This window comes from Auxenochlorella protothecoides, assembly GCF_000733215.1.
Source record: "Auxenochlorella protothecoides strain 0710 unplaced genomic scaffold scaffold54, whole genome shotgun sequence".
Taxonomy (NCBI): domain Eukaryota; kingdom Viridiplantae; phylum Chlorophyta; class Trebouxiophyceae; order Chlorellales; family Chlorellaceae; genus Auxenochlorella; species Auxenochlorella protothecoides.
Genome location: NW_011934258.1, coordinates 722759 through 734506, shown reverse-complemented (window position 1 = coordinate 734506; position 11748 = coordinate 722759). Strand labels below are relative to the sequence as shown.

Here is an 11748-nt window from a genome sequence, read left to right as displayed (position 1 = left end):
GGCTGGTCGCGGACGTGCGCGGTGCACTGGGGGGGGACGAGCTGGCAGCCTGGCCCGCCCGGCTGGGCGCTAGCCTGGCCGCCCTGCAGGTCCGCCTGACCGGGGGGCGCAGGGCAGGGGCCACAGAGGGGGGGTTGCAGGCCCGGGGTGAGCGGCTTGGCGCCGAGCAGCGAGGGGCTCGCCTAGTGGCGCAGAGGGATGCCGCAGCGCACGCGGCGTGCCATGCGCTGCTGAAGGACCTGCTCCTACCGGCGGACTCCGAGGCAGCGAAGAAGGACTAGGGGCGGGTCGTGGGCCACGCCATGGCGAGGAGCAGGGTTGGCACCGGTGTGGGAGGGCAGTCGTGGGCGTGGACGCCCCTGAAGTCACGGCCACTCATTCTGCAGGGCCGCGTCCCGCCACCCCGAGGAGTGTAACAACAATGCGAACCCCTGGTCAGGGAGGGAATTAAAAACACCGTCCGGGCAATGCTTAGTCTCCGCCAAGCATTATAGGAGTACACAGGTACTGAGAGACCGCTATGAGGGGGGGGAGGGGGCGGGGGTGGCCGGCCCACACACTCGAGGCACAGACTGTAGCAACCGGGGTCAAATTTGGAATCCGAGCAAAGGATCAGAGCCCGATCGCTTTCGGCTCCAGGGCACCCGATATAACACCATGCCGGGCGAGACCTGTACCACATGCCCTCGGAAGCGGACCAGTAATCTCCCATCGCTCAAGTCTTCTGGCATTCATGGTGACCGCGTGCATCACTGCTAGCCTACCGGCAGCCTCCCGCTGTCTGAGGCGCCCCTCCTCAGGTGGGCCAGGCAGGACGAATGGGCAGCATGGGAAGGGCGGGAGAGTTATACACCATTTTGAGTGGAATTGAACCTCTAACCCCTCCACCAATGGTCTTAATAGGACTCGGAGCGCGGGCTCCGCTCACCGTCCGCCCCAGGGCGTCGTCCCTGCGATGCAGGCGAGTCGTGCACCTAGGGTTGGGGTGTGCGGTATTGTGTCTGGTCCTAGGCTCCTTCACCCCGACCCCATGATGTCTTGCTCCGGCCAGCAGGCCTGGTTACACCCTGTGTGCTCAGCCCTGTACTAACCCTCCCCCCGCCATTCCTTCCTTCCCCACCCCATGCAGAGCTGCCAGTGAGGGGTCGCAGCAGCAAGCCATAGCGGCAGGTGTCACAGTCGGACTTGGGGCGATGATGGCCCACCCCCTGGTGGCAGAGGCTGCGGTCACGCCCTCCCTCAAGAACCTGCTCAACTCGGTGGTGGCCGGTGGGCTGCTCCTCGGAGCCATCGTGGGTGCCATCACCCTGGTGTCCAACTTTGACCCCGTCCGACGACAGTGATGGGCGGGTGGGGCCGTGGCTCGAAGACGGTCTGCTGCGCTCACGGTGTCAACCCCCCACTTCCTGTGTGTAAAGAGAAGATGCATGCACCTTGGTCACGTGAGCAGAGCTGACCCTCGGAGGGTGCCTGACGGATCACATCAGCACAGTGTCCGGTCAGGAGGGGCGAGGACTCGCGTGCCTCCCGAATGGAAGAGCCTTGTACCAACCTGCTTGTTCTATGATCGTGCTGTCCCTCGGGCTTGGTGGACGTCCATGGGCTGGGGGCCAAGTATCCGGTGACCACCGCGTCATTCCTGTTATGGGTGGGGAACTTGCCTGTGGCATCATGGCCTCCCTTCATTTGGTGGCACCAATCCATTGAGCGGTCAGCTGCGGCAGTGCGAGTGTGGTGCTCCGCCTGCGGCTGCTGACTTGCGCCTGTCCCTGTGAAACGTCACCTATGGCACTCAAGTTGTTGACAAGGCCACTCAGATCGCTGCTGCAGGGTGCAATATCTTCCTTGCATCAGCAACAAAGTGTAAGGTAGGGCTTCATTGATCTGACAGGGCTCCTTGAGGCAAGGACTGTACAACACCCAGATCACACCAATGCTGCCCTTGTCACACTGTGGTGGACAGCCTTGAATCAGAGGGGGTTGTGGCCCGATCCTCCAACCTCCTCACAGCCTGGAAGACTCCAACCAAAGTATGAATGTGCCTTCATCATCCCGATCTGGGAACTGGGTACCTCAACCGAGGTGACCATCGCCGGGGGTTGGAGTAACTGACGTTTTACATGGCGAGGTCATTCGATGTGAATGGGAGCATGCATACATACTTGTGCCCTGGGAATTTAAGTTTGGTTCAAGGGCCATGGACAAGAGAAACCAGCACTGTAATAGCGGCGCAGCGGTGTGGGACGAAACACAATGCGGATTGGAGCAGATTCATCCTGCGGGAAGTCGGTGTGACCAACATTATATTGGTTGACGTGAAGATAGGTTTTGACAGGATGGGGACCCAGAACAATGGTGGTTGACCGCCGTCAGGGTTGTCCCGCAGCGGTGGTTCAGGGCGTGGGAGCGCTCTTGGTGGTTTGAAGAGGAAGGCTTTGAGCCATCACCCCGACCCATACTGCGAACCTATCTGGTGCCAGACGGCTTGAGTTATGAGAAGATGGTGTTAACCATGGTGTTTGACGTAACTCCGCTCTGTGGTGGAGGCAGATCACTTCGTCCCGGGGGGAGGAGACCTTTTCTTGGGGGGAGGAGGAGACCTTTTCTTGGGGTGAGGAGGAGACCTTTTCTTGGGGTGAGGAGGAGACCTTTTCTTGGGGGGAGGAGGAGACCTTTTCTTGGGGGGAGGAGGAGACCTTTTCTTGGGGGGAGGAGGAGACCTTTTCTTGGGGGGAGGAGGAGACCTCTGCTTTGGTGGAGAATATGCCTCCGCCTTGGATGCATGAGATGACTGTTTGGGAGAGGGCGGCGGCAGTCTCCTAGCAGGGGGTGGAGATTTTTCCTAGGAGTAGGCGGCGGTTTCTTCTTCAAAGGGGGGGGCGGCGACTTCTTCTTGGGAGGGGGCGGTGACTTTTTCCTGGGAGGGGGCGGTGACTTCTTGTTAGGAGGGTGCGGTGGCGACTTCTTTGGAGTGGGGGGGGCCACTTCCTTTGAGGGGACGGCGGCGATTTCATAGGGGGCGGCGGCGATAACTTCTTGGGGGAGGGCGGTGGCGAGTTTTTTGAGGGTGGGGGGGGCGACTTCTTTTTTTGGGGGGGCGGTGAATTATGGGGGTTGGGTGGCGGCGAATTCTGGGGGGAGGAAGGCGGCGATTTCTGGGGAGGGGGCGCTTGCAGGGTATCAGGCGGGGGTGGAGCTCCTGCCAAGGGGGATGGGGATGCAGGGTTTGGAGGCCGCACGCCAGTGGGTGACGGGACGACCATGGGAGTGGATGGGGGAGGAATGAAGGTGGGAGAGAAGGTGGGCGATGGTGGTGGATCGATGGTGCTTGGAGAGGGCGCAGCCGAACCAGGCGGCGCAGTGATGGGGGAGGCGATGGTGCCGGGAGAGAAGGATTGGGAGGGTAGTGGTCCACCGGCGCTTGGTGAAGGGCCAGCCATTAGAGGCAGGAAGGCTGATGATGGAGAAGGTATGCCAGGAGGAGTTGGGAGTGCTGGTGGGGGACGGGGAGACGTGGGGATGGAGAAGGTATGCCAGGAGGGGTTGGGAGTGCTGTGGGGACGGGGAGACTGGGGATGGAGAAGTTATGCCAGGAGGTGCTGGATTTGCTGTGGGGGACGGGGAGACTGGGGATGGAGAAGGTATGCCAGGAGGTGGTGGGATTGTCCCAAGAGAAGATGGAATCGGAGATGGAGACCGCACATCGGTGGGGGGCGGGGGAGGCGTGGGGACGCGAGGGGCAGGGGGTGGAGATCGTACGCCAGTCGGTGGTGGGATGTCTGTAGGAGACTGGGTGACCGGCGATGGAGACTGCACTATGGTGGGTGACGGTGGAGACGGAGGGGGTTGGCTGGCAGGGGATGGAGACTGTATGCCAAGAGGTGGAGGGACGACCTTGGGGGACAGGGAAACGGGAGTTGGTGACAAGGCGACAATGGGTGACGGTGTGATGGCAGGTGAGGATGTAAGGGAGCCAGGAGAGGGGGCGGTGGTGGGGGAGGGAGTACCAGCCGGGGAAATGGAGGAAGAAGAGGGGGATCCGTTGATGACTGGCGCTGGAACGGGCATGGGGCCTGGGACTGCTGTAGTAGGGGACCAGACGCCAGCAGGTGACGGCGCCGCAGTGGGGGATGGGGAGGCCGTGGTGGGGGACTGGACGCCAGCAGGTGACGGCGCCGCGGTGGGGGTGGATGGGGAGGCACAGAAGAGGCTGGGACGGTGGAGGAGGGAGAGGTGGTGGGGCCCACGGTGGGAGAGGGTGGCGATCCGCCTGCGCTGGGAGATGGAGCAGTGGCAGTGGATGGGGAGGCCGTGGTGGGGGATCGGACGCCAGCGCGTGACGGCGTTGCGCCGGGTGAGGAAGAGGAAGATGTAGAGGATTTGGATGCTGCTGATGAGGGTGTGGCGCCATTGGAGAGAGAGGAAGAAAGTGGGGGACTGTTGCTTGGAGGCATCACGGCTGTGGGTGAGGGCGGGGCGGCTGATGGAGACTTGACCATTGTAGGTGATGGCTTGTCCCTTGGCAAGGATGGGGATGGGAAGGTGGAGATCTGAGGGACAGGGGAGACGTTGACGGTGGGGGATGTGGAGGAAGGGGGTGGCGACCCGCCCTCATTCAGATGCGAATCGGCACTAGGGGATGAGGAGACAGCCGATGGGGCCAGGACGGCTGTGGGCGAGGACGTTGCCGTGGAATGCGATGGGGGTGGGAGGGGGCTGGTGGATGTGGTTTCAGAGGGAGGAGGCGGGGGAGAGAGGGCTGGGGGAGGTGGTGATCCTATGGCGCTTGGAGGCGGGTCTGGAGGCGGTGGGGGGAATGCGGGGAATGGAGACCCGTCGCCTGTTGGCGACGGCGGGGTCATCGGGGGTGTTGGAGGAGGGAGCGAGGTTGTGGGCAAGGGAGGGACGGGGGAGGTGGTGTTGGGGAAGGAGGTTGTCTTTAGGGATTCGGAAGAGGCGGGTCAGGGTGGGGTGGGGGTTGGGGGGTGGGGTGGAGGAGGGCTGGGGTTCGATATTTCTGAATGCATGGTTTCGGCGGATGGTGGTGAGGATGAGGTGACAGAGTTCTCCTGCGTTAGGAGTCTCCTCCCGCCTGGAGAGGTGTGCTGTTCGTTGAACTCACCATACGATGCCAGCGTAGGGTACGCCTGCTCTTTATGCCTCACCGCAATTGCTCCCTACGAGTGTTGAGTATCGGCTCGCAGCCCAAGTGAAAAGGTTTCGAAAGCATTTACAAAGGCTTAGAAGACTTAAACAACCCAAAGCCGCACTGCGCACCTGAACGAGAGGAGAAAGGGCTATGGCTCCTATTATACCCACCGTCAGGAGAAGCGGGGCTAAAGTGCCCATTGCTGCGCCAACCCCGGTTATCCCAACCGGCAAGACACAATATGCTTAGCAAGGTTTTTGGCAGATCTACTTTTATGGGACCTGAAATAGGTGCATCTTTTAGAGTTGCCCCAGCATCGCAGGCATGGGAATAAAATCCGGAGCTCCTCTCTTTCAAAAATCGTCGCCCCGGTCGGAAAGGAAATCTCTCACCGGGTAGGGACCGGGAACTTAAAAGCTCGCACCATGCGACGCCAGACACATAAAGATTTCTCTCGAACGGCCTTGTAAGGACGAGGAGTGTGAACAGTGTCGCATGTGAGGTATACTTATTTGGCCTCTCTTCCTGTTGCCGGGACTGGTTCTGCGCTTCTGTCACTTTTTGTGCGCGTCTGCTTTGCATCATCGCCTTGAATAGAGCTACATGCTACTCGGCCATGCTGCGCTAGATCAACAAACCTTCCTAGGCTGCTTCTAGCGCATAGTACAGTCTATCGAGTGATGTTTTCGGAGTCTATTGACAAGCACCCCCAAATCGCCCCTCCGTGCAGTCTGCACAGTGTCCAGGATACCTGGATCAAGTATATTGTTTCATGCATTCCATGCACTGTGTACAATACGGGTCACCAATGACTTAAGAGTGTTCTAGAACTAGAGTGACTGTAATGGATTGGGACATCCAGCCATCCCAGCCTGCCTGATGTGTATTTGGTGGAAATTTGGTCGCAAGACAAGATGTGCTACGTACGCCGCCGCTGGACATTTCCCACGCGGTCGTTCGATGTCTGTCGGCTGAAAACACCAGCTGATTTAGCATATGATGCGAGCCGATGGCTTCACTTTGAGCATGGCTCTTTTGAGCCGCACTGCTATTAACAGGAGTGGTGGCACCGCTCTATGTCTGGGCCTCATGATTTCATTGCCTCAGAGCGGCTTCCCATCCACCGCCAAGGGTGCATTCACAGATGGGGGCTCGGACGTGGTGGATGAGAATTGCAGGGAGTGGCATGGAATGTGTGGTTTGTTGCGTCTGATCAGGGAAGGGGATTCTGGGTTTGACCAAGCCTGGCTGCCATGAGATGTGGACACCTTGGCTGCAAGGGGACTTGAGTGGTAAATGGATGCAGATCGTGCTCCCATGATCACTGATGGCGACGTCACTGCCATCCTCGAGATTCGAAGCTCGCCGATCCTCTCGAGGCTGGCAAGCTCTGCGATAGAATGGTTGAAAGTGCCTTCATGGGCGCCCTTATTTCAGCCCATGACTTTTCTTGTAGCTTTTCACTGGTCTAACTTCACTGGCGACGAAGCGCAGGTGTCCATCCACAGCCATACACATCATTCAATGAGATGTATGCTGCCGATCTGAGAAGGTGTCCTGTATGTTTTACCTTGAGAACGCTGCACATTCAAATCAGGGAATCCGAGGACCTCAACTCAATGTGGCCCCAAGTTAGCAGTAATATAGACTTTTTATCGTCCCTTCACATAACTCGATAGCAATTTATGCATACGATCGATAACGACGATCCGCCTCTCAGAGGGTACCTTTAAGATGGCCTCAGGAACAGCGTGTGAAGAAATGTCGGACAGCCGTCCCTCGGGAGATGGACCCCGGAAATCAGGGCAGTCGACCAGCGCATGGTGTATTGCACAGAAGACCGAGCAGGTCATCCGGCTCGGAAGAAGTCGACCTGGAAGTTGATGTGAGGAATGGCATCCCGGGGCCCGTTTGGCGGGACGGTGGATGGTCGATGGTAAGAAGCACCGACCGACTCATCCAGTCGGTGCATGCCAATCCCGGCGCCTTGCAATCAACAAGTGGGTGTGCGTGGGTGTCCGAGGGCACACGATGCAGGCACGGACGACCCCCGCGACGAGGATGTGCACCTCCAGGCACGGGCACCATAAGCAGCAGGTCAGACCCTTGGGTGTGGGGCACTCATAATCCGGTTTGCGTCGAGCATCAGCACTGCATGCCCATCCCCTCCCTTCCAGCGTCTCTTGCCGCCCCCATGTAGTCAGCCGGGCGGCAGGCACCTCGCCACCTGACTGCTCGTGGGCATGGGGGCAGTCGACTGGACGCCGTGGAGATGGCCCCTCCTGATCCAAGTGAAGCTCGGGTTGGGGCATGACAGGGGAACTGCACCCGACGTGGCTGCATCCCCGTGGACACAGCACCTCGGCCCGTCCTGCAAGGCTGTGGTCGGGTGTCGGTGCCCCGCCCACCATCCCCGTGCCCCCTCCCCCCCCGCGCGCAGTCCTGGGCGTGTCGGAGGCATTCAAGCGCGAAACCTCAACAGACAAGCTGAACCTGGGGGTGCGTCTGGGCTCACATGGGCCCACTGCGCGGCGCCGCCGCGCCCCCGCACGTGCACATCCTGGCCACTCCACGTGCGGGCGCCGGCTGCCAACCACCACCGCGCCCCTTCGCCCTGCAGGTGGGCGCATACCGGACCGAGGAGCTGCAGCCCTATGTCCTGAGGGTCGTCGGCAAGGTGAGCACCCCCAGACACCCCCCGCCCCCAACCAGCCGGCCACTGCAAGGCTCCACACCCCACACTCGCCGCGGGATGGCCCCAGATGCACACGCTCGCCGGAACCCCCGCCCGCCGCGCAGGCCGAGAAGAGGATGCTGGAGCGGGGCGACAACAAGGAGTACCTGAGCATCGAGGGCCTGCCCGAGTTTCGGGCCGCGACGGTGGAGCTGCTGCTGGGGGCCGACTCCGCCGCGGTGAAGGAGGTGGGGCGCCGGGGGCCGACGTGGCAGGCGCTGCCTCGGGTGTCGAAAAGGGGGGAAATGGGGGGCCCTGGGCGGGCGGCGGGGCGGAAGGACCCCTGTCCCCAGGCTCTCCGCAGCGTGGGCAGGGAGACAGCAACACATTTTCAACCAACCCATTACCCACAGCATCCCTCCCCAACCCCACCCCCCGCCCTCTGGACACTCCCATCCTCCTCCCCCCCCCCGATCGCGCAGGGCAGGGTCGCGACGCTGCAATCCCTCTCCGGCACCGGCAGCCTGCGCGTCGCCGCCGCTTTCCTGGCCAAGTTCCTGCCTGGGGTGACGGTGTACCTGTCCCGTCCCACGTGGGGCAACCACAAGAACATCTTTGGGGATGCGGGGGTGGAGTGGAGAGAGTATGCCTACTTCAACCCCGCCACCGTCAGCCTCGACTTTGACGGCATGCTCCACGACATCGCGGCCGCGCCCGCCGGCTCCGTCATCCTCCTGCATGGTGGGGCGGGGGGGGGGGGGGGGGTAGGTGATGACTGTCGCCATCGGCAATCATGCAAGAGTGTGGGGGGAAGGCGCGACAGGGTGAGGGGGAGGAGAGGATGAGAGAGATTGTTGGTGTGCGGGTGCGCAGGAGAGCAGCGGTGCAATGCTGCATAGCATGTCCTGAGCCGCTGGAGCGTGCGGGAAGTTCGGGCGGGGGTGGCGCTGCCTCGCGCGACGTACCCTGACTGGGTGGAGGGGGGGGCCTGCAGAGACGGGTCACGCCGTGCATGCTCTCAGGGCAGGGGCTCTGGCGGCTGGGCGGCGCCGACCCCTCCCTGGCACCCTGCCCAGCCCCGACCCCCGCCGCCGCCTCGCCGCACGCCCCGCCCTGCCGCTCCCCGCCGCACGCAGGCTGTGCGCACAACCCCACGGGCATCGACCCCACCCGCGAGCAGTGGTCCAAGATCGCCGACGTGATCGAGGAGCGACATCACCTGGCCTTTTTCGATGTCGCCTACCAGGTGGGGTGATGGCGGGGGGGCTGGCCTGGAAGGGCGGGGTAGGGGAGGAGTATGCAGTATTTAGGGCCCTCGTGGGGGATCTGTGGAGCGGCGAGGAAGGCGGGCCCTGAGGCATGGTGGGTTCACCCCCTCGCCCCGCCCGGCCCCGCGGGCGGGGCCCGGCGCCGGGCCCCAAAGCCTCGACACCACCCCGGCGCGCCGCGCGCCCCACCCCCCACCCCACGCGCACGTGCTGCGCGCCTCGACCCCCCCCCACGAAACACGCAGGGCTTCGCGAGCGGGAGCCTGGACGATGACGCATTCGCCCCGCGCCTCTTCGTGGAGCGGGGCCTGGAGGTCCTGGTGGCGCAGGTCGGGAAAGGCGCGGCGCGGGGACCGTGGAGGGCGCCACGAGGGGCCAGGCGGGGGGGCACGGGGGGCTCCCTGACCGACGGCGGGGTGGCCTGGAGCGCGCCGCGGCGCCCGCCGGCGGCATTGACACACACACACACACCCTTTCCCATCTGCTTCCTGCCCGTGGCTGGGAGCTGCGGGATGCAAGGCCGCCACTCCCCTCCTCCTGATCGCACCCCTGGCCGACGCGCCGCCCCGCCCCCACCGCTGGCCTCTGCCAGCCTTCCCCCAAGCCAGCCCTTCCCCCGCCCTGTCCGCACAGTCGTACAGCAAGAACCTGGGCCTCTATGCTGAGCGCATCGGCGCCCTGAACATCGTGCTGGCCAGCTCGCAGGCGGCCGACAGGGTGCTCTCCCAGCTCAAACGCATCGCCAGGTGGGGTTCATGCAGGGCGCCGCGCTGCGGGGGAAAGGGTTGCGAGGGGGGAAAGGTGCAGGGTAGTCTCCCCTCCTGGTGGCGTGGGTGGGGAGAGTGAGCATGTCCGAGGTCAGGGTACCCTCTGAGGAAACACTCAGGTCTCGGCCATCCCACCACCGGCACCCCTGCACCTGGGACCCCTTCCCCAACAGGGCGATCTACTCCAACCCGCCCGTGCACGGCGCGAGGATAGTGGCGGAGGTGGTGGGCGACGCCGCCATGTTTGGCGAGTGGAACGTGGAGATGGAGGAGATGGCCGGCCGCATCAAGGTGCGGGCGGGCGGGTGGCCTGACGCGGCAGGGCATGGGCAGGGCGCAGGATCACGGTCGGGGGTCGGGCGCCAGACCAGGGCGGGGACATTGCCGGCTCGCCGTTGGTGCGAAGAAAACACATGCAAGTGCGTCTCAGACCCCTCGACCCCACCCTCCAACCTCAGACGGTGCGACAGGACCTGTACGACCACCTCACCCGCCTGCTGCCGAGCAAGGACTGGAGCTTCGTCACCAACCAGGCAGGCTAGGAAGGGTGGGGGTGGGGGGGCAGGGACACAGGGCAGTGCTCGACGGGGGGATGACGAGTGTTGAGAGCGTGGGCCGCTGCTGCCGGCAGGGGCGTGAGCACAGCTCGCACCTGTTTCCGGGCGTCTGGGTTGCAGCCGATGCAGCCCGGGCGCGGGGCCAGCTCGACCACCCGGCCACTCTCTGCACCCCGCAGATCGGCATGTTCTCCTTCACCGGGCTGTCCCCGCAGCAAGTGGAAAACATGACCAACAAGGTGTGGCTGAAGGGGGGGGGGCGGGATGGCGGTGTGTGCCGGGGGATCAAGCACCGCAGACCAGCGGCCTCTGGTCGTGGGATGCCTGCCGACGACCTGGCAGCCTCGGCCTGAGAGGTGCCCCACAACCCACCCCTCCCTTGCCCCCTGATGCAGTGGCATGTTTTCATGACCAAGGATGGGCGCATCAGCCTGGCGGGGCTGAACCGGGCGAAGGCAGGGTACCTGGCAGAGGCCATCGTGGACAGCGTGCAGAATGCTTGACGGAGCATGGCGACGGATCCTTGCCTCGGCCAGGCCCGGTGGCTGGGTGGCCCAGTGGCCTCATGCCAGCACGTGCCCAGCAACTGCAGAAGAAAGTGACGGGGCCCTGGATCTGATCCCGCGACATTGCATGCATGAGCATGTTGTGTTAAAGCGCCAGACACTAGTTCCCCAGATGCAAGCTTGGCAAAAGGTTGACACGAGACCCATTCCTGGACTGGCATTGCTCGGCATCGGGACGGGGAGTCACAGTGGCTCGGGGGTGCGACACCGTGCCCCGAGGCTCCCAACTCGCCTCGCGTTGCGGCGGAGCATGCACTGAGACTCCCAATCCCAGGCTCATGTACCGATCGGTGTCGAGGATGACGAGCTGGGCCGGCAGGTGTGGTGCGTTCACCGGGCTCGCCACCCAGCACGCCTCCCGCAGCTGTGCGCGCCCAGTGCCCCACTATCCGCGCTGCTCCGGTGAGTTGAGGCTGGATGGATATGTTCCAACCTGTTATGTCTCTTCCCGCGCTGCAACCCTCGAAATCAAGCCCTGGGAGGCCCCACCCACAGGTGTGAGGTCCAGCATGTCTAGTGCTGCCTCCACAGAGCTGGCCCAGGCCCCCGCCCCTGCCTTTCACGCCTACCTAGACTTCAAGGCCATTCAGCGGGACCCTGCCTCCCTGGTGGAAAACTGCCGGCGGCGGGGAGCGAGCGCCGACCCAGAGCGGGTGGCGGCGCTGTATGGCCAGTTTCTCGAGCTGCAGCAGGCGGCCGACCGGGTCAGGGCAGAGCGCAACCAGAACAGCGCCCAAATGAAGGTGAAATGGGGGGAAAGTGTGTGG

The 11748-nt window shown here is 63.2% G+C and overlaps 3 protein-coding genes across 3 annotated transcripts in view; all 3 read left to right on the top strand.

The window, feature by feature from the left end:
- Positions 1-1343, top strand: part of F751_4883 (hypothetical protein) — a gene marked incomplete at both ends in the record, with an annotated part of 4068 nt that extends 2725 nt beyond the window's left edge. The window contains one exon of the mRNA XM_011400984.1: positions 1130-1343. Coding sequence (XP_011399286.1) covers positions 1130-1343 — 214 coding nt within the window. The remainder of the gene's footprint in view (positions 1-1129) is intronic.
- Positions 1344-7082: 5739 nt separating this feature from the next.
- Positions 7083-10918, top strand: F751_4882 (Aspartate aminotransferase P2, mitochondrial; the record flags this gene model as incomplete). Its single annotated transcript, XM_011400983.1, has 12 exons — positions 7083-7149; positions 7590-7648; positions 7770-7826; positions 7949-8071; positions 8306-8548; positions 9004-9069; positions 9337-9420; positions 9725-9837; positions 10032-10149; positions 10317-10379; positions 10595-10654; positions 10811-10918. 12 exons carry the CDS (start codon positions 7083-7085, stop codon positions 10916-10918), a joined length of 1161 nt encoding a protein of 386 aa, XP_011399285.1.
- A 341-nt stretch (positions 10919-11259) lies between these two features.
- The window catches only part of F751_4881 (Serine-tRNA ligase), a gene marked incomplete at both ends in the record, with an annotated part of 3384 nt that continues 2895 nt past the window's right edge, over positions 11260-11748 (top strand). Inside the window, 2 exons of the mRNA XM_011400982.1 lie at positions 11260-11383; positions 11477-11724. Coding sequence (XP_011399284.1) covers positions 11260-11383; positions 11477-11724 — 372 coding nt within the window. The remainder of the gene's footprint in view (positions 11384-11476; positions 11725-11748) is intronic.